The sequence below is a fragment of the Acanthopagrus latus genome, chromosome 3 (assembly GCF_904848185.1).
Source record: "Acanthopagrus latus isolate v.2019 chromosome 3, fAcaLat1.1, whole genome shotgun sequence".
Classification (NCBI taxonomy): Eukaryota; Metazoa; Chordata; class Actinopteri; order Spariformes; family Sparidae; genus Acanthopagrus; species Acanthopagrus latus.
In genome coordinates this window covers 747,227-767,408 of record NC_051041.1, presented here as the reverse complement: position 1 = coordinate 767,408, position 20,182 = coordinate 747,227, and the positions used below count along the sequence as shown (strand labels likewise).

At 45.2% G+C, this 20,182-nt stretch overlaps 3 protein-coding genes across 8 annotated transcripts; all 3 read left to right on the top strand.

Moving 5' to 3' along the window:
* The first annotated feature begins 2,064 nt into the window (after nt 1-2,064).
* LOC119017283 (gastrula zinc finger protein XlCGF8.2DB-like) lies at nt 2,065-7,501 on the top strand. 3 transcript variants are annotated; one of them, XM_037093891.1, is made up of 3 exons: nt 2,074-2,434; nt 5,835-6,638; nt 6,807-7,501. In XM_037093891.1, exons 1-3 carry the CDS (start codon nt 2,242-2,244, stop codon nt 7,151-7,153), a joined length of 1,344 nt encoding a protein of 447 aa, XP_036949786.1. In that variant the 5' UTR covers nt 2,074-2,241; the 3' UTR covers nt 7,154-7,501. The 3 variants fall into 3 exon arrangements, with proteins under 3 accessions (XP_036949787.1, XP_036949786.1, XP_036949785.1); XM_037093892.1 differs by having other exon boundaries at nt 2,065-2,444; nt 5,835-7,501; XM_037093890.1 differs by having other exon boundaries at nt 2,075-2,434; nt 5,835-7,501.
* A 746-nt stretch (nt 7,502-8,247) lies between these two features.
* LOC119016997 lies at nt 8,248-19,702 on the top strand. The gene is made up of 10 exons (XM_037093395.1): nt 8,248-8,680; nt 9,201-10,065; nt 11,866-12,005; nt 12,598-12,864; nt 13,717-13,995; nt 14,269-14,568; nt 14,729-14,824; nt 16,827-16,893; nt 16,936-17,165; nt 18,303-19,702. The coding sequence occupies exons 1-10, from the start codon at nt 8,452-8,454 to the stop codon at nt 18,932-18,934; spliced, it is 3,105 nt and encodes a 1,034-aa protein (XP_036949290.1). The 5' UTR covers nt 8,248-8,451; the 3' UTR covers nt 18,935-19,702.
* Nucleotides 11,648-16,647, top strand: LOC119017303 (major histocompatibility complex class I-related gene protein-like). 4 transcript variants are annotated; one of them, XR_005074378.1, is made up of 9 exons: nt 11,648-11,679; nt 11,866-12,005; nt 12,598-12,864; nt 13,717-13,995; nt 14,269-14,568; nt 14,729-14,824; nt 15,264-15,281; nt 15,390-15,800; nt 15,972-16,647. XR_005074378.1 is itself a non-coding variant. In XM_037093947.1 (9 exons), exons 1-8 carry the CDS (start codon nt 11,663-11,665, stop codon nt 15,428-15,430), a joined length of 1,158 nt encoding a protein of 385 aa, XP_036949842.1. In that variant the 5' UTR covers nt 11,648-11,662; the 3' UTR covers nt 15,431-15,453; nt 15,972-16,647. The 4 variants fall into 4 exon arrangements, 1 of the variants encoding a protein (XP_036949842.1); XR_005074377.1 differs by having other exon boundaries at nt 14,729-14,982; nt 15,390-15,453; XR_005074376.1 differs by having other exon boundaries at nt 14,729-14,982.
* Nucleotides 19,703-20,182: the final 480 nt, after the last annotated feature.

Sequence of the window (20,182 nt, the reverse complement as noted above, 5' to 3'; positions counted from 1 at the left end):
TAGTGTCATTGTATTATGGTCTGCTCTGGATTATTGATTTATCTGTTTTTAGGTCACTGGATTAATAATTATTCTCGATTTGGTCAAAAGCCCCCACAAAAATGACCAGATGTGTATTTAAAGTCAACAGTAAAAGTACAGTAGTACTAGTTTTGCAGTAAATGTTCTGTTTGTGATAGATATCTGATTCTTTGTGAAATTATTAGATTGTTAATACTGATGAATCAGTGTTGGATCTACTTTAGTCCAGTGGTTTCCATCCTACAAGTTGGGCCCATCCACAGGGATCCTTCTGGAAATACTCATGAGGAACTCTCCTGTAGTTCTTCTCTCATAAGATAATAAAAGATTGTGTTTAATGTAATATATGTATTTATTGTTATGTTTAAGCAAAACCCTGAAGGACGGGAGATGTAGGTTGGGAAACTTTGTTCCCTCAGACTGTGTTGACAGTGACGCTGTCTCTGCTCAGTCTTGGTGTGTTGGACCATCACGTCGTGTTTCTGTCACCTTCATCCGTTTGGACACAAAGTGTTCCATTGTTTGGAGCTTTAAACTCTTCAAATCATTAATTTCTGTTTGATTGATATCATCAGTCCTCTGCTGTAATCCTCTACTTAACTGAAACGTTTAGTTTTCAGTTTATTTCTCAGATGCTGTGTATTAAGTTGTAGTACCTCAAATTTTTGCTTAAATAAATGAAATGAAATGTTTAGGAACATAAAAAATGTACAGTGTCTCAGAGAGGACAAGCTAGAGTAAAAAACATTCAAACTACAAAATACAATAAAATATGGTTATTTCTATAAGAATAAATATAGATTATATAATGAGTACTTTAATATCTTATTTACTTGGCACAGAAAGTGACACCACCACCAAAGATCCCGCCCCTAAAAGACTTTAACAGCTACAGACCAGTTGCTCTCACTTCACACCTGATGAAGACCCTGGAGCGACTGGTCCTCGTCCATCTCTGCCCTCTGGTGAGTCCTTTCATGGACCCTCTCCAGTTTGCATATCAACCTGGCATCGGAGTGGACAACGCCATCATCTTCCTCCTGGACAGATCACTGTCTCACCTGGAGAAGCCTGGAAGCACTGTGAGGATCATGTTCTTTGAAAGGTCAGAGCAGACTGTATCTGCTGAGGAAGCTCAGGTACTTTGGGGGGCAGGGGGACCTCCTGGTGGCATCAGCCATTTTCTATGGAGTAGTCTGCTGGAGCAGCAGCATCTCTGCAGCAGACAGGAAGAGACTTGATAGACATATCAAGAAGGCCAGCTCCATCCTGGGAAGCCCTCTTGACTCAGTGCAGGTGGTGGGAGAGAGCAGGATGATGGACAAGCTGTCATCGCTGCTGGTGCAGGAGTCCCACCTGCAGGTCACTATCTCAGCACTGGGCAGCTCCTTCAGCAACAGACTGATACACCCTCAGTGTGTGAAGGAGAGGAATCGCAGGTCCTTCCTCCCTGCTGCTGTCAGACTGTACAACCAGCACTGCTCCATATAGACCTCACCCCGTACCCTGCACTGTGCAGTATGTCTGCACAAGGTCACTTCTGTTTTTGAACTATCTGGTCAATTTCCTTAACACCCATATTTATTCCATATTTATTATCTGTATTTAAAATCTATGTATAAGAAAAACTAAACTAAACAAAAAACTGCTGTTAATTTTGCACTATATCATGTAAATATGTGTATATGTCTTTTTCTTCCACTTTTTAATTTTACTGCTTATTTTTGCTAATGTTCCTGTTCTCGTAATATTCTGTCGCTGCTGTGACGAACATATTTCCCCGTCTGCAGGACATTAAAGGATTTCTGATTCTGATTCTGAACACAAAGAGAAGACATCAAATGACCAACATGTGGATAATGATGAGGAATGTCCATATTCATCTTTCTTGTAATCTTCGGAGAGTTTGAGTAATTCATTAATCATTGAAACGATTCAAATACCGTTTGATATTTTGTCTCATTATTGTGTAATAATATGCGGTCTGCTTGACTTAGAGCGGAAGTGGCACCCGGAAGTGACTATAGTTACTGTCGCTAGCGAAATGACGTCGAGTGCGTTTGTTTATGTTGGCAACGAGTCCCGTCGTCAGGCCAACACTGTGTTTCTACACACGTTAGCTTAGCATGCTAGCTGTGAACAGAGCGAGTGTGTGATGGAGAGCAGACGGTGTTTGTGACGGAGTTCGTGTGGAGACAAAGTTCGTGTGACTGTGTGAAAATGTCTAAAGTCCAAATGCTGAGCTTGTTGGTGAAGCAGCGGCTGACTGCGGCTGCTGAAGAGATATCTGGGCTGTTTGAAAGAACGATAGCAGAGTACGAGGAGGAACTGTGTCGTTCACAAGAGGAGAACGAGCGACAACGGAAACTACTGGACGCTGTTCTCCAGCCTCGGGTCCAGTTACACAGAGCAGGTTGGTTCTGGTTGGTTCTGCTCACCTCTGCTTCACACTCGGTTCAGTTTGACACTTTGCCTCCAGAATGTTTTAAAAGATGGAGCTCCCGCGTGAAACATTTCGAGTCAGCCATTTTGTTTACTTTCAACCATAACCGCAGAAACAACGTGATGCTGAGTAACGTGACTTTTAAAAGTAACTCATGACGTCACAAGATAACTGCCATTAACATGTAGGGGGTGACGTAACACTCTGGCCTTCTGCACCACACTGTGCAACAGGAAGTCCATTAGGTCACATGACAATATCGATTTTCATTTAAAGAATGTTTGATATAAAACGTGAGGAGCACTAAAATCCAATGAACAGATGTGTGTCTCATTCAACCAGAGGAGGAAAACATTACAGCATTTGATTTGGCATCAGTGGGTCACATGACGAGGAAGCTGTTGGGGGGAAAACAGACTTTTAATAAATAATGTGAATAAAGAATATGAGGGGCAAATGAGGAATATTGCATGTTTCACTTAAGGCTGTATGACAGTGTGAACAATGGATTTCCTGGTTAGTGGACAAGACACCTCTTAAAATGAGATCCTCCAACCGCATCAAATCACAACCTACAACTAACTTTACTAACACCGTGTTTGAACATAAGCTAGTTGATACGTGTAGACGGTACCTTACGTGCTGTTGTTTCGGCTTACGGGCCGAACAGCAGTGTAGAGTACCCGGTCTTCTTGGAGGCCCTGGGAGGGGTACTGGAGAGTGCTCCAACCGGGGACTCCCTCATTCTACTGGGGGACTTCAACGCTCACGTAGGCAGCGACAGTGTTACCTGGAGGGGTGTGATTGGGAGGAACGGCCTCCCCGATCTGAACCCGAGTGGTGTTTTGTTATTGGACTTCTGTGCTAGTCACAGTTTGTCCATAACGAACACCATGTTCAAGCATAAGGATGTCCATCAGTGCACGTGGCACCAGGACACCCTAGGCCGGAGGTCAATGATCGACTTTGTGGTCGTGTCATCTGACCTCCGGCCGTATGTCTTGGACACTCAGGTGAAGAGAGGGGCTGAGCTGTCAACTGATCACCACCTGGTGATGAGTTGGATCCGCTGGCAGGGGAGGAAGCTGGACAGACTCGGCAGACCCAAACGTATTGTGAGGGTCACCTTCCATAGAGGAAGCAAGGGCTGGGGACTCAGAGGGGGATTCATTCATCACCCAAGCCGAAGTCACTGAGGTAGTTGGGAAGCTCCTCGGTGGCAAAGCACTGGGGGTGGATGAGATCTGCCCTGAGTACCTCAAGTCTCTGGATGTTGTGGGGCTGTCTTGGCTGACACGTCTCTGCAGCATCGCGTGGCATTTGGGGACAGTGCCTCTGGACTGGCAGACCGGGGTGGTGGTCCCTCTATTTAAAAAGGGGGACCGCAGGGTGTGTTCCAGCTATCAGGGGATCACACTCCTCGGCCTCCCTGGGAACGTCTACTCCAGGGTACTGGAGAGGAGAATTCGGCCGATAGTCGAACCTCAGATTCAGGAGGAACAATGTGGTTTTCGCCCTGGCCGTGGAACACTGGACCAGCTCTATACCCTCCGCAGGGTGCTCAAGGGTTCATGGGAGTTTGCCCAACCAGTCACATGTCACATGTGTTTTGTGGACTTAGAGAAGGCATTCGACCGTGTCCCTCGCAGCATTCTGTGGGAGGTGCTCCGGGAGTACAGGGTCAGAGGCCCTCTGCTAAGGGCTGTGCGGTCCCTGTACGACCGGAGCAGGAGTCTGGTTCGCATTGCTGGCAGTAAGTCAGACCTGTTCCCGGTGCATGTTGGACTCCGGCAGGGCTGCCCTTTGTCACTGGTTCTGTTCATTATTTTTATGGACAGAATTTCTAGGTGCAGTCAGGGGCCAGAGGGGGTCCGGTGCGGGAGCCACTGGATTTCATCACTGCTTTTTGTGGACTAAGTTGTCTTGTTGGTTCCGTCGAGCCAGGACCTCCAGCATGTTCTGGGCGGTTTGCAGCCAAGTGCGAAGCAGCTGGGATGAGAATCAGCACCTCCAAGTCTGAGGCCATGGTTCTCAACCGGAAAAAGGTGGCTTGCTCCCTCCAGGTTGAGGGAGAGTTCTTGCCTCAAGTGGAGAAGTTCAAGTATCTTGGGGTCTTGTTCACGAGTGAGGGAAGGATGGAGTGTGAGATTGACAGGCGGATCGGTGCAGCAGCCACAGTAATGCGGTCGTTGTATCGGTCTGTAGTGGTGAAGAGAGAGCTGAGCTGAAAGGCCAGTCAATCTATGTTCCTACCCTCACCTATGGGCATAAACTTTGGGTCATGACCGAAAGAATAAGATCCCGGATACAAGCGGCCGAAATGAGTTTCCTCCGCAGGGTGGCGGGGCGCTCCCTTAGAGATAGGGTGAGGAGCTCTGTCACCCGGGAGGAGCTCGGAGTAGAGCCGCTGCTCCTCCACATCGAGAGGAGCCAGCTGAGGTGGGTCGGGCATCTATATCGGATGCCCCTTGGACGCCTTCCTCGGGAGGTGTTCCTGGCATGCCTCACTGGGAGCAGACCCCGAGGAAGACCCAGGACATGCTGGAGTGACTATGTCGCTCGGCTGGCCTGGGAACGCCTTGGGATCCTCCCGGAGGAGCTAGGGGAAGTGTCCGGGGTGAGGGAAGTCTGGGTGTCCCTGCTCAGGCAGCTGCCCCTGGGACCCGGTCCCGGATAAGCGGAAGAAAATGGATGGATGGATGGATGGATGGTACCTTATCACCTTAGGCCAAAGGTTGATCGACATGGTGGTCGTATTGTTACACCTACTTGCTCACTGTCGTCTGGCTTTAAAAAAATATAACCTTAGTCCGCTGATGGAAACAGTTGGGAATTGCTGCAGGCATCTGTGTAGCAGCAGCACCAGCAGCAGAGTTGCAGCACAGAGTAGCAGGAGTCACATTTCACTCGTAACATGATGAGAGTAATGACAGCTGACTGATGAGACAGTGTGAAGGGCTAAAGTGCTTCTTGGGCAATATGTCAGCTTTCAACTCAGTGAAAACAGAGAACCTGATGCGATTAATCAGTGAGAAGGAGTTTGTTTCTTCACTGAGAAGTTGGAGGTGTGCAGCCTGTTGCCTGCAGCTCGTCATCAACCAGCTCCTTCTTGTTCAATACTTTCACTGACTTAATAAAACTACTGTCAGACTTTTTGTACATTAATGACACCTCAGGAAAGGAACTGGTAACACATCAGTGACACGGCTGCTTCTTTATTTACTGGGCTTGATGATAAATGTCCAGCTGGCAACAGTCACCAGCTACAAAACAGAAGAATCTGTGGATCTATAATGATCCCAAAGTGATCCAGCCTGGCTCCTGTTGTTGTTCCAATAACATCTCTCCGTTCATTTCCTTTGTCCTGCAGACGTCCAGCGGTCGGTGAGCAAAGATGAGGTTCCCCCTCAGAAGCAGGAGTGCAGCTCCAGTGTGGGCCAGGAGGAACCAGAACCCCCACACATTAAAGAGGAACAGGAGGAGCTGTGGACCAATCAGGAGGAGGCTGACCTCACCAAGTTCACCTTCACTCCTGTCCTTGTAAAGAGTGATGAAGATGATGTAGAGAAACCTCTGTCCTCACAGCTTCATCAAAGACGATCTGAACAGATGGAGACAGACGCTGGTGGAGAGGACCGTGGAGGACCATATTCAGATCAACATTTACATCCTGAGACTGAAGACAAGACTGAAGACTCTTCTGAACCTGAGACTGAAGTCAGTGATGGTGACTGGGAGGAGACCAGAGAGCCTCAGTCAGAGTTAAACTCTCAGATAAACAATGAAGTTACAGTCAATGTAGGATGTAGTTCTGACAAGGAAGTCTGTGGTAAAAGATGTGGTCTAAAGTCAAAGCTGATGATTCGCAAGAGAAACTTTGTTAGAGAGAAACTGTTTCCTTGTTCTGAATATGGTCAAAGATTCAAAGAAAAGGGAAATCTGACACGACACATGGCTGTACACTCAGAGGAGAGACCATTTAGCTGCTCTGAATGTGGTAAAAGTTTCAAAGTAAAGCAAATTCTGACACGACACATGGCCATACACTCAGGGGAGAGACCATTTAACTGCTCTGAATGTGGTAAAAGTTTCAAAGTAAGGCAAAATCTGACACAACACATGGCCATACACTCAGGGGAGAGACCATTTAGCTGCTCTGAATGTGGTAAAAGATTTATACGAAAGTGGAATTTGACGAAGCACATGGCCATACACTCAGGGGAGAGACCATTTAGCTGCTCTGAATGTGGTAAAAGATTTGTAAAAAAGGGAAATCTGATGGACCACAGGGCCATACACTCAGAGGAGAGACCATTTAACTGCTCTGAATGTGGTAAAAAATTCAAAGTAAGGCAAAATCTGATACGACACATGGCCATACACTCAGGGGAGAGACCATTTAGCTGCTCTGAATGTGGCAAAAGATTCACAGTAAGGCAAAATCTGATACGACACATGGCCATACACACAGGGGAGAGACCATTTAGCTGCTGTGAATGTGGTAAAAGATTTATACTAAGGAGGAATTTGACAAAGCACATGGCCATACACAGAGGGGAGAGACCATTTAGCTGCTCTGAATGTGGTAAAAGATTTATACGAAAGTGGAATTTGACGAGGCACATGGCCATACACTCAGAGGAGAAAACGTTAAGCTCCTCTGAATGTGGTGAAAGATTTCCACCTTAAAAAAACAAATGACACATCGGTCGATAATTGATCTGAAGTGTTCTTGACAAACATTCACTTGGTGGTTGTCTTGCAGGATTCAACATCAGTCTTGAACTTTTTAAATGTCCTGTCTCAGACTTGATTACTTTTTTACTCAGTCTGGTCTCGGTCTCAGACTAAGAGGACTCTGAATATTAAGACCAGTTAAGACTGAAGTGACATCACTGTATTATGTATTTGTTTAATACCTTCTGTACTTATGATGGGCTCTATGAGACAACAGTCACTTAGAGAACCTGATCGTGTTAGCTTGATACGTAAAACGTGGAAAATGAGAGTTGAATAAAAACATTTCGTTTAATTTCACCTCCTCAGAGTTTGTTTGCATTTGTTGCTCATAGCAGAGTTTCCTCAGATATACAGAAGACATGTATCTTATGAGTACATGTATGTAGTTTGTACTGTTGTTGGATGCATCCTGTATCTAGTTGTTCTCTGTACTACTGTAGATGAATCAGACAGATTTTTATTCATTTGGATCAAAAATGACCAGATGTGTATTTAAAGTCAACAGTAAAAGTACAGTAGTACTAGTTTTGCAGTAAATGTTCTGTTTGTGACAGATATCTGATTCTATGTGACATTATTAGATTGTTAATAGTGATGAATCAGTGTTGGATCTACTTTAGTCCAGTGGTTTCCATCCTACAAGTTGGGCCCATCCACAGGGATCCTTCTGGAAATACTCATGAGTAATACTTATGAACTGCCAAGTAGCTCTTCCCTCATAAGATGAGAAAAGATTGTGTTTAATGTAATATATGTGTTAATTGTTCCATTTCCCCATAAAGCAAAACCTCGACGACGTGTGTCGCAGGTTGGGAAACTAACAAATCACAATAAGGGTCAAAGCATATTGGTCCCTTGATGTCTAAGAGGTGGTGAGGAAAAAACACTCCTCACAGAGTGGAGAGGAGAGGTGAAGGGATGCGGAGGAGCTCGTCAGTATTCCATTATCAATGCGCAGTTAGATCACTACAGAACTTTTTCAATTCGCTCATTGTTGTTTACGTTCTGCTCTGCGGAACCATTGATGAGCAGACATTGTTTCCGCCGGACGTGTTTTAGTGTGGGACCTCAGGCACTTTGTTTACTTGGTTCCGTTAGTCTGTGTTGACAGTGACGCGGTCTTTGCTCAGTCTCGGTGTGTTGGACCGTCACGTCGTGTGTCTGTCACCTTCACCTGTTTGGACTCAAAGTGTTTCGTTGTTCGGAGATTAAAACGATTCGAATCATCACGAGAGTTAAAAACAAACATGTCGGCAGAGCAGCAGATGTTCTTCCCGCCTTCCTCTCCTCTGAGCAGCCCGCAGGCAGAGATGGAGACCCTGAGGATGTTCGTCAGCGAGCGGCTGACGGCGGCGGTGGACGACATCCTGGGGGTGTTCGTGAAGACCGTGACCCGGTACCGGGACCACATAGACCGGCAGCAGCGACAGCTGGACAGCCTGAAGTCAGAGGAGGGCCGGTGGATCCAGACAGCAGGTCAGAGTGAGGAACACAACCACAGCACAGAAAGACTGATAATGATATCGATGTCTGCAGAGGAGGATCATTGATACTGCAGTGAAAACACGCCAAGTAATTCACAACCTCACTGCAGATAAAGTATGGAAGCACTGATGAGTATTTAAAGTACAAATGAAAAATGTTCGTGTGGGTGTTTCGTGAGGTGACCAGATTTCTGAAACATTATTCCCACGATACTGTCTGTTAGACTGATGTGGATCTTTTGGGGCCGGTGCTGATGTTGGGGAGTAAAAGATTCTGCTGACCGACAGATCGGATCCGTTAACAAGTGTAATGTTACAAACACGTCTAAAGTTACGTGGGGCTCTTTGAAACTGAGACATGAAGCTGTTTCTTGTTAGTGCAAGACATGAATATAGTTCATGTTTACAAATGACGAATGTATTATCTTTATAATCAGGTAGTAGGTCGATCTCATCATCAATCTGACTGATTGATTGATTGATTGATTGATTGATTTGTGTCGTCCCTGCAGACCCTCTGCAGGCGTCCTCCTGGATAAAAACGTGTCCTGATGACCAGACGCAGACTCTGACCGTCCACACAGACGGTCCGGGTGAGATGGACGCCGGCACCTTGGCAGCTCAGATTAAAACCGAAGTCGGTGCCGGAGACGAGTCCGAACTGAGCGGTGACTTTGATCCAGCCACCGGTTTAGACGGAGGGAGTGACGGACACCTGCTGGCTGAACACTCGGAGACGGAGGACAGCGGAGACTACTGGAGAGAGGATGCAGGTCTTTGGAGACCAGAGGAGACAGAAGAAGCTGAAGGACAGAGTTCATCTCTGATGGCGAAGGATTCAACTGATCTGTCGCATCAGCCGGCGCCGCTGTTCACCTGTAAAGTTTGCGGTGAGTCCTTCCACAGGATCAGCTTCCTGCTCACGCACTCTGCGGCACATCTGAGAGTCTGCGGCCTGTGTGGGAAACATCTGGAGCCGAGCGAGAACCTGAAGCTTCACCTCCGAGTCCACAGGGAGGCGATGTTCCGCTGTGGCGTGTGCGGTCAGAGCTTCACGCTGCGGGGGAACCTGCGGACGCACATGAGGATCCACTCGGGCGAGCGACCGTACGGCTGCACTGTCTGCGGGAAAAGCTTCGGCAGGAGGGCGACGCTGGTGCGACACGTCCGCAGCCACACGGGCGAGAAGCCGTTCGTCTGCACGTACTGCGGTCACGGCTTCGTGGAGAAAGGAAACCTGACGGTGCACCTGCGGACGCACACCGGGGAGAAACCGTACTGGTGCTCCGCCTGCAACAGGCGCTTCAGTCAGCTGTCCTGCTTCTACAAACACCCCTGTCAGAGGAGAGGCCTGAATACTGACTGCCCCAAAACATGACCAGGACTCTGAATGTTTCAAAGTAAACTTCCCTCGAGGCCGGTGGAGGCTGCCGCTGCCTGCTGTCAGTCTCTTGTCTTGGTTTCATGACTGGATGTTTTCAGAGCTGCTCAGGATCGTCTCAGTGTTGAAGCCAAGATTACTGCAGGAACATGACAACGCTTCACATCACCAAGCCTTCTGATTTTACTTACACAGAGAGGCAACACATGAAGCAGCACAGATCTATCAAGGTGCTGATAGAGACAGCTGAGTAAAGTGTTGGTTTGATCGGTTGTTTGACTTAAAAGATAATATTAGCTTTCACTTATCAAACAGAACAGTAATCGATGCCACATACCTGAGACAGGTTAGTACAACAGTGGCGGATCAGAACTTGGATCAAAGCCTGACAGATGCTCAAGAGTTCAGGAAGCTTCAGACACAGCAGCCTGGTCAGCAGGAGTCTTGTAAGAGTCCGGTCGGATCCGTAATAATGTGTCAGTGTGCCAAAATGTATGAAACACATCCTTGAAATAAGAACTCGGAACAGCTGGTGAGTCTCCTGTGGAGGTTTTGATTTTGTTATTTGATTTTAATGAAACAGTTTCATCCAAGAAAGAACTTTCTCACAGATGTTTAGCTTGAGACTCATCCAGCCACTGAGGCAGCTGACCTGAACCTGAAACAGTCTTATTATGTTTTATTGTATTGTATTAAAATGTAATTTATTTTGTTTTATTAAATCGTATTTTGTACTTTTTACTCTTGTCCAATCTAATGCAGTTGAACACAACAGCTCTTCAGTGTTTATAACGTGATCAGAAGTTGTGATTAATTGTCTCTGATTCTTCCTTCATCAATAAAACAGGTTGGACACCTCGGCACAAAGAACGATACCAGTAATATTCTTTAATATTACCTCTTCAGAGGACGACGAGACCATCATTTAGTTTTTTCATCAGGTATAAATGATGACAGTGTTGATTATATTAAACAGCATTTTTAGGAATTCAGGCAAAGATGAAGTGACAATTTTGATGCAAACTGAGTCTGTCAGAAAAAAAGTTTTGAAAAATGATTGATTGATTTCTTGTATTTAGGTGCCCAGCCATCATAACCCTCACACTTTATTACAGTAACACAGATAACTAAAGATATTTCGCAGTTCAATATTCAACAAAATATTTTCTCCCTGAAGTTTGATTAAGAAAAGATGCAAAAAAAAAAAGAAAAGAGTTGATCAGTGGAGTTGATCTCTCAGTGATGCTGTCTCTGTTAGCTGTGCTGCTGACAGGAGCAACTTTACTGAAGTCCTTAACTGGAAGAACTAACTCATAAATATATAATCAGATCTTTACCTCGTCCAGCTGAAGGAGGATCTCAGTGTTTATTCTGTGATGTTCTCCCTGAAACATTCATCAGTTCATGGGAGGACGTGAGGAGATTCATTACTGATAATACTGATTGTAACAAAGGTCACAGCAGTAAAATCAAAGTATGTTAAATGATCAGTCTGTCTGTCACTCAGCAAAATATCAGATGCACGAATCTACATTCAATAACTCTAAACCTTGTTTATTTATTACTTATAGAAACAGACAAGAAGGTGAATGAATGAATGAATTGAATTGGTAAGTATGAATATGAATATTGTCATCTGGCATTTTGGTTAATCTTGGTTGCGACATTCTTCCTCTGCACAATAAAAGTTTTACAATAGTTTCGCTTTCACTATAAACCTCAGTTCCTAAAATCGCCCTAGTAACTGATGACGTATGAGCCCTTTCTGTGCTCCTATTGGTCTGAATTTTGGTCAGGAAGAAGCCGCTGATGAAACTCGAAGAAGAAGAAGAAAGTTGCACTTCCTCTTTTCTCTCTTATAAAACGTGTGAAACAGAAGTGATGAGACTTCTGCTGCTGCTGCTGCTGCTGCTGTCGTGTGGAGTCGCAGCTGCAGGTAAGATCACTTTTAAAACTGACTGTAGATCAGTGTGAGTGTCACTGGGCGTCTGCTGCTCTGCTACAGGTGACCCAGTTCACTCTGAGCAAACTAAAGAACTGTTGCAGCCGTCAGGTGTGTGTGAGAACAGACGTCATCACACAGACATGAGGCCGACAGCACGCACACCTGGAGTACAGGTAGACCCCCCAGACCAGCAACCAGCAAGTGAAGCTAGTGAGCTATGCTACGTTAGCCTGCGTATTTAAAAGCTCAGTGTATGAATAAATCTAATGATGCCTGAAGTCACACTCATTGTTCACATTCCTTCCTGTTAATGTAACAAAAAAGAACGTAACAAATAATCATGATGACAGATTGTGGTTGTACATGTCTTGGTCTTCAGCAGTTGTGTCAAAGCTCTGAGGTGTGTTTAGGCTCATTATCCTGTTAAGGGGGCAGAGCTGGAACTGTAAGACACAAAGAAATCCAGCAGCATTAAACAAGCTCAACATATCACCCACAGGCTTGTGTAGGCAGCCAGGACAGACAGGAAGGCCTCAGTTTACATGTTATGTTGTGAATGTTGAGTGTTTCTGCTTCTCTACAGTGAAACACTCTCTGAGGCACGTCCACACTGGATCCTCTGAGATCCCAAATGTCCCCGACACTGTGGCTGTCGTGTTTGTTGATGGATATCAGACAAACCACTACGACAGCATCACCAAGAGGATGGTACCCAAACAGCCCTGGATGAGCCGAGTCTCAGAGGACGATCCAGACTACTGGGAGAGAGAAAGTTTGTTCTGGAGATATCAGGAGCAGCGTGCAAGATTGCACATTGAGTTTTATAAGGAGCGCTTCAATCAGTCTGGAGGTACGTTCACTGAATGTTCACTTCTTACTGCTGAAAGAGGTTTTAGCTCTTGTTCGAAACATTAGAGTAAATTCCTGCCGTGAATGATGATTTTTGGTTCATCATTTCCTGTTTTATTTTGTAGAATTCATCCAGATGTTTCACTTCCCACTTTGTCTCTCTGTGTGTTTTTCTGCCCTCTCTGCTTCTCACCTGTGTTCTGTTAGTCAGTCCTTCATGTATTTAAACTGTGTGTTCCCGTCACTCTTCCTTAGTTAGATTGTTTCTCTGTCTTCTCCTCCCGTCATATTTTACCTGCTTTTGCTGCCAGAGTCCTTGTGGTATTCTGGTTTGTTCTTATTTTAGTTTTAGTTTTGCCGGCTTTTTGTTGTGGACTTTGGATTTTGGACTTTAAGATTTTTATGGACTGAAACTTTCAGTGTTTCCCACACATATCTTCCTTGGGCAGGGCGTCCAGGTATAGTTGCTGACCCACTTTAGCAACAAGGTTCCTCCACACCCAGCTCACCTGCTGAATTTAGGGTGAAAGTTATTTGTTCTTTTGGTTTATGAGTAACTTTGTGCTGACAAAGAAGGCAGATAACATTGCTGGTAGAGAGAAAAGAGAAAGGAGTGCTGCATTATTCTCAGGTTGTCATTATTCTGGGTTCACAGCTACCAGCCTGAGTCTCCACCTCCAGCCAAACCTGCTAGAAATCATCCTGCGCTCCCTTTTTATCAGACTCTGTTTAGTTCACCTTCAGCCTTCCTGTTCTGAGCTCTGTAGTGTTGTGACTACTAACTCTTGAATCCAGTCAAATCAGGTCTGAGGGGACAGGTTCGCTGATGTCTGTTTCCTCCTCTGTCTCACAGGTATCCATGTCCTCCAGGTGTCTCATGGCTGTGAATGGGATGATGAGACTGGAGAAGTTAATGGTTTTGATGTAGTCAGTTATGATGGAGAAGATGTCTTAATATTGGATGTGAAGGCACAGAGATGGATCGCTATGAAACCACAGGCACTAAGTTACCAGCTCAGGTATAACAAGGACAAAGGTTGGCTGCAGTTCATGGATCACCGGTTGCTGAAGGAGTGTCCCGAGAGCCTGAAGAGGAGTTTGGACTACGGGAAGAGCACGCTGCAGAGAACAGGTGTGATGCATACATACATACATACATACATACATACATACATACATACGTACATACGTATGTAAGGTGCCTGTAAAAGAGAAAAATGTCCCCTTTAAATGAACTCACTCCTCTACAGGTTCAAGTTTAAAAAGGTTTCGGTGATTTCCTAAGACAGCTACTCACTGTAGTTTCTAGTATTGATCAGCCAGTGATCCACTCCAGGCACAGACTGATCCTCAGTTGAGTTCAGATTAAATCTGACCCCTCTTGGTCCTGGTGCATCTCCTCCAGAGCTTCCCTCGGTGTTTCTCCTGCAGAAGACTCCCTCGTCTCCAGTCAGCTGCCTTGCCACAGGTTTCTACCCTCACAGAGCCGCCATCTTCTGGAGGAAAGATGGAGAGGAGGTCCACGAGCAGGTGGACCACGATGAGCTCCTGAACAACCATGATGGAACCTTCCAGATGAGTGTGGACCTGAACGTGTCACTGATCAAAGCTGACGACTGGAGGAGGTACCACTGTGTTTTCCAGCTCTCAGGTGTTGAGGTCATCGTCACCGAGCTGGACCCAGCACGGATCAGGACTAACTGGGGTACGTAGTAGATTGGATCGATGGATTTTTCAGCTGAGTGGATTGAAGACAGTCTGTCATGATGTCATCAGCTTTCTGAAACCTAAAAAATAGTGATTTAAACAAACTAGTAAATCAACCCAGTAACTCAGAACCTGATGTTGTTCTCTGTTCTGTTCAGTTGAGGAGTCGTCATCACTCCTCATCACTGTGGCTGCAGTGATCATCGTCCTCACAGCGTTCATCATCGTCCTCACAGTTTACAGAAGGAGAAAAGGTGAGAGGCTGAAACTTGTTGCTGCTGTCAGTCCTCCTCTGTGTGCTCCATGTGAAGTGAAGTGAAGGAGGTGAAGCACAGAAACTACAGGCTGACGTTCAGCTCATCATAAATTGAGGCTTCATTTAAACCACGAGTTGATCTTCCTCATCATCACAGTAGGAAACCTTTGTTTCACGTTTGTTTAGGTTCAGATTTAAATCTTTCTCTTGCAGATACAAACCAAATATTTCTGCTGCTTCTGTTTTCTTAATGTTAATGTCGCCCATCTTGCATCAGTAGAAGTGTGAGACTCAACAATGAGAGAAATACTGCAACAATATCATTTAAGCAATTTTAGTGAATTTAAGAGGAATCAGATTAATTTGAGCTGAAGAGATATTCTGTCTCCCACAGCTGAGATTCACAGAGTAATCCTTCTGTTCTCTTTACATTTCAGCCCAGGAACCTTCACACTGTGAGTATTTACTATTCCCTTCATGCTCACAGAGTCTGACCATCACTCTGTACTTACTGAAGCTCTGTACTTAATAACTGTGTTAACAATGATTTATCGACCCTTCAGCTCCTGAAGACGATCAGCTCTCTCAGGAGTCAGAGTCCTGACTCCACACAGCTCTGAGCAGACAGTAAGTTCATCTCCATCATCTCCATCTCAGTTTTTACTCATGAGACATGAAGGACGAGATCCTGCTGACTCAGCAGTGAAAATGGATGTGAAATCTTCAGACATTTAAAGAAAAGTGAAGCCTCCAAACCAGGAACAACTATAACTTTGAACACTTAAATTAAAGTCTCAACAGAAGAAGAAAACATAAGGCAACAAAATCAACCAGGACAAATGTTCAAATCCCAAGAATGACCCTTGATGAGGTCATGAAGTCTCTAGGTGTTGTTTTACCTGGACGGTGATCAGCTGAGCAGCTCCTGCAGTAATGAATGGATCAGTTAGAGTGTCCACGAATGTAATCTGAAGGTTAGTTGGTTAGTTTGTACTGAAGTTAAACTCATAGTTCTGGTCATGTGGTTCCTTCTATTTCACAGACAGTCTTCAACAATTTCCTGAGTTTAAAAAAGTTTTCACTGTATAAAATGTGAACAATCAATGTTCCTGTTGATGCTGAAGTGTTTTTCTGTCTCTCTTTAGGTTTGTTGGAAAGATGAACTGGAGCAAGACGAGATGTCGTTTCAGGAACGTGAGGATTTTTGTTTGTTACTTGGCTGAAGACGACAGCAGCTGCTTTGTGTGGACTGAAGAAATGGAGACAGATCATCCAACCTGTTTAAAAGAGTCAGTAACTCTTTGAAAGAAAAGCTTGTTACTCAGTTGCTGTTGATCTTTGTTTTTGTGATGGGCTGGTTTGTTTACAGACGTATATGCTAACTCACTTTTACACCACAGTATAAATTAATAGTTCATGTAAATATATATTTGATATATTTCTATAAAACAAAAGCTGCTCCGCCTGAAAACAAGACTGAATACTGACAAGTGTTAATGTTGATGTTTTATATTTGTAAAAATGGGAAATTTGAGCTCCTTGTATAAACTAATGGTAATTAAATGCAATAGATATTCACCTGTTCTTCCTCCTGCAGTCAGAAAGTCTCACTGAATGGTTAATAGATGAATGTCCACACTGCTGTCAGTGTGCTGCCACAGGAAGTGTTATCAGCTGCTCTCATGTGAGATCAGATGTCCTGGAATATGTTCTGTGTGTTTTACAGTTACTGTTTAATGTTGTTCAGGCTGAAACACTCGTTCATGTTCAGCATTACACACATGAATTGAGGAAATAAAATATTTTTTGACAAAACAAGAAGTAATCTGTGGATTTTCTTACATTGTGACACATCACACACATTCAGGAAGTGACGTCATGAATGGGAGGTACATCAGAATAAATCAGTTCAAATGATCTCTGATTATTTAACGCTGTATTGAACATCAGTGCGCCTCTGGGCAGGTTTATATCCTGTGTCTACACCTCCTCCCCGGCAGGGGGCGGTAGAGTCTCCGCCGTTACCGGCGAAAACCCGCGCATGCGCACAGACGCTGACCCGGAAGTGTAGCTGATAAACAACCGAGCACGACGCTCCGGTGAGTGAAGTTCTCGGTTTTTCTCTCAGACTGCCGTTAAAATGTCTAAAATCGAGATGCTGCGGCTGCTCATCAACCAGCGGCTCACCGAGGCCGCCGAGGAGATCTTCGGGGTGTTCGGGAGAACTATAGCCGAGTACGAGGAGGAGATCTCCCGCTCCAAGCTGGAGATCGACCGCCAGCGCCGGCTGCTGGACCTCTCCAGGAAGCCGCAGGTCTCCGTGCAGGTCAACAGCTCAGGTCAGACTGTGATCAGGAAACCAGCTGATCGATAATCTGATATCGAACTGTTCGGCTGTGAAGTGTTTCAGAGTGAAGGAGCAGAACTGACACACTGTCAGCAGCCACAGATGTTTAATGTACCTGCAGCTGCACAACTCTGTTACTGTGTTCTGTACTGAAACACCTGCTGAGTGACGTGTCTGCTCCTGTTCACACCTGCTGTCAACACCTGTCCCGACTCTGATCACAGGTGGACAGCTGACAGCACGTCAGACCACAACATCACCAGACTCCATTAACAAATGTGGTGATTTAAAGAGTTGTTGCGTTAAAACAAACTTTATAACGTAGTGAAACTGTGTCTCTGACAGATTCTGACTCATTGTGTCCTTGTTGTAAATTCAGCATTAAATGTTTCAGCTGAAGTTGTTTGTCTCCTTGTAAAAAGTGTCAGTTTGTGGCAGCATGTCTGTACCAGCCTGTCTGCTTCTGTGTCTAAAGTGCTAAAGTCTTACCTGCCAACATTGATCAGCTGTTTGAACACACTGTTTACACTGATTTCACCATTTACACTCCATTTATGAAAGAAGAAACATGTTATTGATCTAAACATGTCACATGTTACAAAGACACTAAACAGGAACAATATAGGCGACTTCTTTGTCCCCGTGGAGAAAGTCCCCAGACTCCCTTAACAAATGTGTCAGTTTAGTGAGTTGTTGAGTTGGAGACACTTTATAAACTCTGTGAAACTCTGTCTCTGACTCATTCTGCATTATTTGGACCTTCTTGTTAATTCTGTAGATGTTCTACGTGAACTTCTTTCTGTCTCTGAGTAGAAACATGGAGTCAGTTTGTCTCAGTGATGGACGGGTTTGTTCATACAGAGCAGGAAGTGACATCACTTCACTGAGGTCACTCAGACACGTGGTGTTACCAGGTGTGAACAGGCTCAGTGTGTCTCATGATGTGTTGAACATGGGTCCAAACTCTTGTTAAGTGGTTCTGCTGGTTCTGATCCCAGCATGACGACAGAACTGTGAGCTTTATGTTCTCATTGCATCGTGTCATGATTTAATTTTGCTAACATGTTGTAAAATGCGACCGGCTGCAGCTCTTAAACTTGTCCTGGCTGTTCTTGTTTGTGATTGGCAGGCGTGTCTGAGCAGCAGGACTGGAGCTCCAGTTTGGACCTGAGCGAGATCAAGTCTCCTCACATCAAGGTGGAGGAGGAGGAGGAGGAGCTGTGGCCTCCTCAGCAGGAGGAGACGTCGGAGCAGAACAGCGTGAAGTTCCTGTTGTTCCAGAGCGCCGGTGTGAGAAGCAAGCGGGATAACGACCACGTGACCTCGGAGGACTCGGAGCTGGACCAGCAGCCCGGAACCTCGGTCCAGCAGTCCTGCTCAGACCTGGACGAGGACGCACCTGAAGCTTCGGATCCAGCTTCAGGTAACGGCCAGCTCGACTGTGTGGACCTGGAGGTGCCGCTGTCCGAGGTGGTGGACTCGTACATCTGCACCATTTGCGGCCGTGCGTTCGCTCAGCGGGGCCACTGGGCCAAACACGTCCAGGTCCACCGCAAGGTCGAGACCAAAGTGGACAAGTCGTACACGTGTGACATCTGCGGGAAGAGACTGACGCGGTTCGACGGTTATCAGAAACACTTGAGGATTCACACGGGTGAGAAACCGTACAGCTGCGACGAGTGCGGCCGCAGATTCAGCGACAACTCCAACTACAAGCGACACATTCGAACACACATGGGACATAAAACACAGCAGAGCTGAGGCTGCGGCCGACACCACACGGAGAGCTGCAACTAAAGATTAATTATCCATTCATCGATTAGTCGTTTGGTCAGTAACATGTCGATGACGCCCACAGATCCAAAGATGTTCAGTTTAACGTCACCGAGGACAGAAAGGTTTCAGCGCTGCAGTCAAAACGATCCATCGATCACCAGAATCGTTTGTGATGAATCGATCAGTGGCTGCAGCTCAGGTCCAGTAGACGTGTTGGCTCTGACGTGTCCATACGTCCTCATCCTTCACAGAGGTGATGACTTTATTTATTTTAGTGTTTGTGTGTGTCGCCTGTTTGAATTCACTACAAACTAGAATACATTCAGTATTTTATCATCATGAAAGATTTCCAGGTGTTACTTTTAGTTTCTGTTTTTCTCGAGTCGGAGGAGAAAGTGTGGAGGAAGAGAACCGGCCGTCTCATCGTTCTGTCCAAGATAATTTAAAAGCTTTTTTTTCCTTTGTCAACGTTTCACTGAGGACGATAAACAGACGAAGAAGAGACATATTGTATTTTTCTATATTCTATATTTTGCCAGACGTTTGTACACTGTGGGACGAGGCCGTGGCTTCTCTGTGAAGACCTTTTTATCCGTCGTGTTGCTGATGGCGGTCAGACGTCTGTAAATGTGATGAAATCACCTCTGGACAGAAACGTGTAGTTTCTTCTGGCTGTCAGATAATCAGTGAAACAGCTTTAATGAGACTTTTCGACTTTTACTGACGTAATAAAATCACACCATAGAAAACTGATTCAAATGATTTGTGTTTCAAAATCTCACATAATGTTTGTGTTCTCACGTGTTCATGATCTTTCTATCACACATTTTACTGAATTCATCCTCAAATTTGAACCTTTTTTCCGTCACTAGGGACGTTATAAGGATTCATTATAGCATTTAAGAATTCAGCTGATTAAAAATGTCCCAGAGACGTCAGAGTTTCAAATGAATCCAAATAAAACACAAAATTCTGCTGTGAAAGAGACATTTTACACAGACTATATCACGTTTGATCCATTTATAAATGTGTAATATTGAGGATAGAATCTGTTTATCGTATCCTGCCGTCATTCACTGTGTGACGTCATTCCACCAGCAGGTGGCAGCAGACTCTTATTTTAAACAGCGTCATGTTAACACACCATGACGTTTATATCTGGTGATATGATTTGATTCATCCATCCATCATCTGTACACATTATATGTACGCCGCTTAATCCTCTGCAGGGCC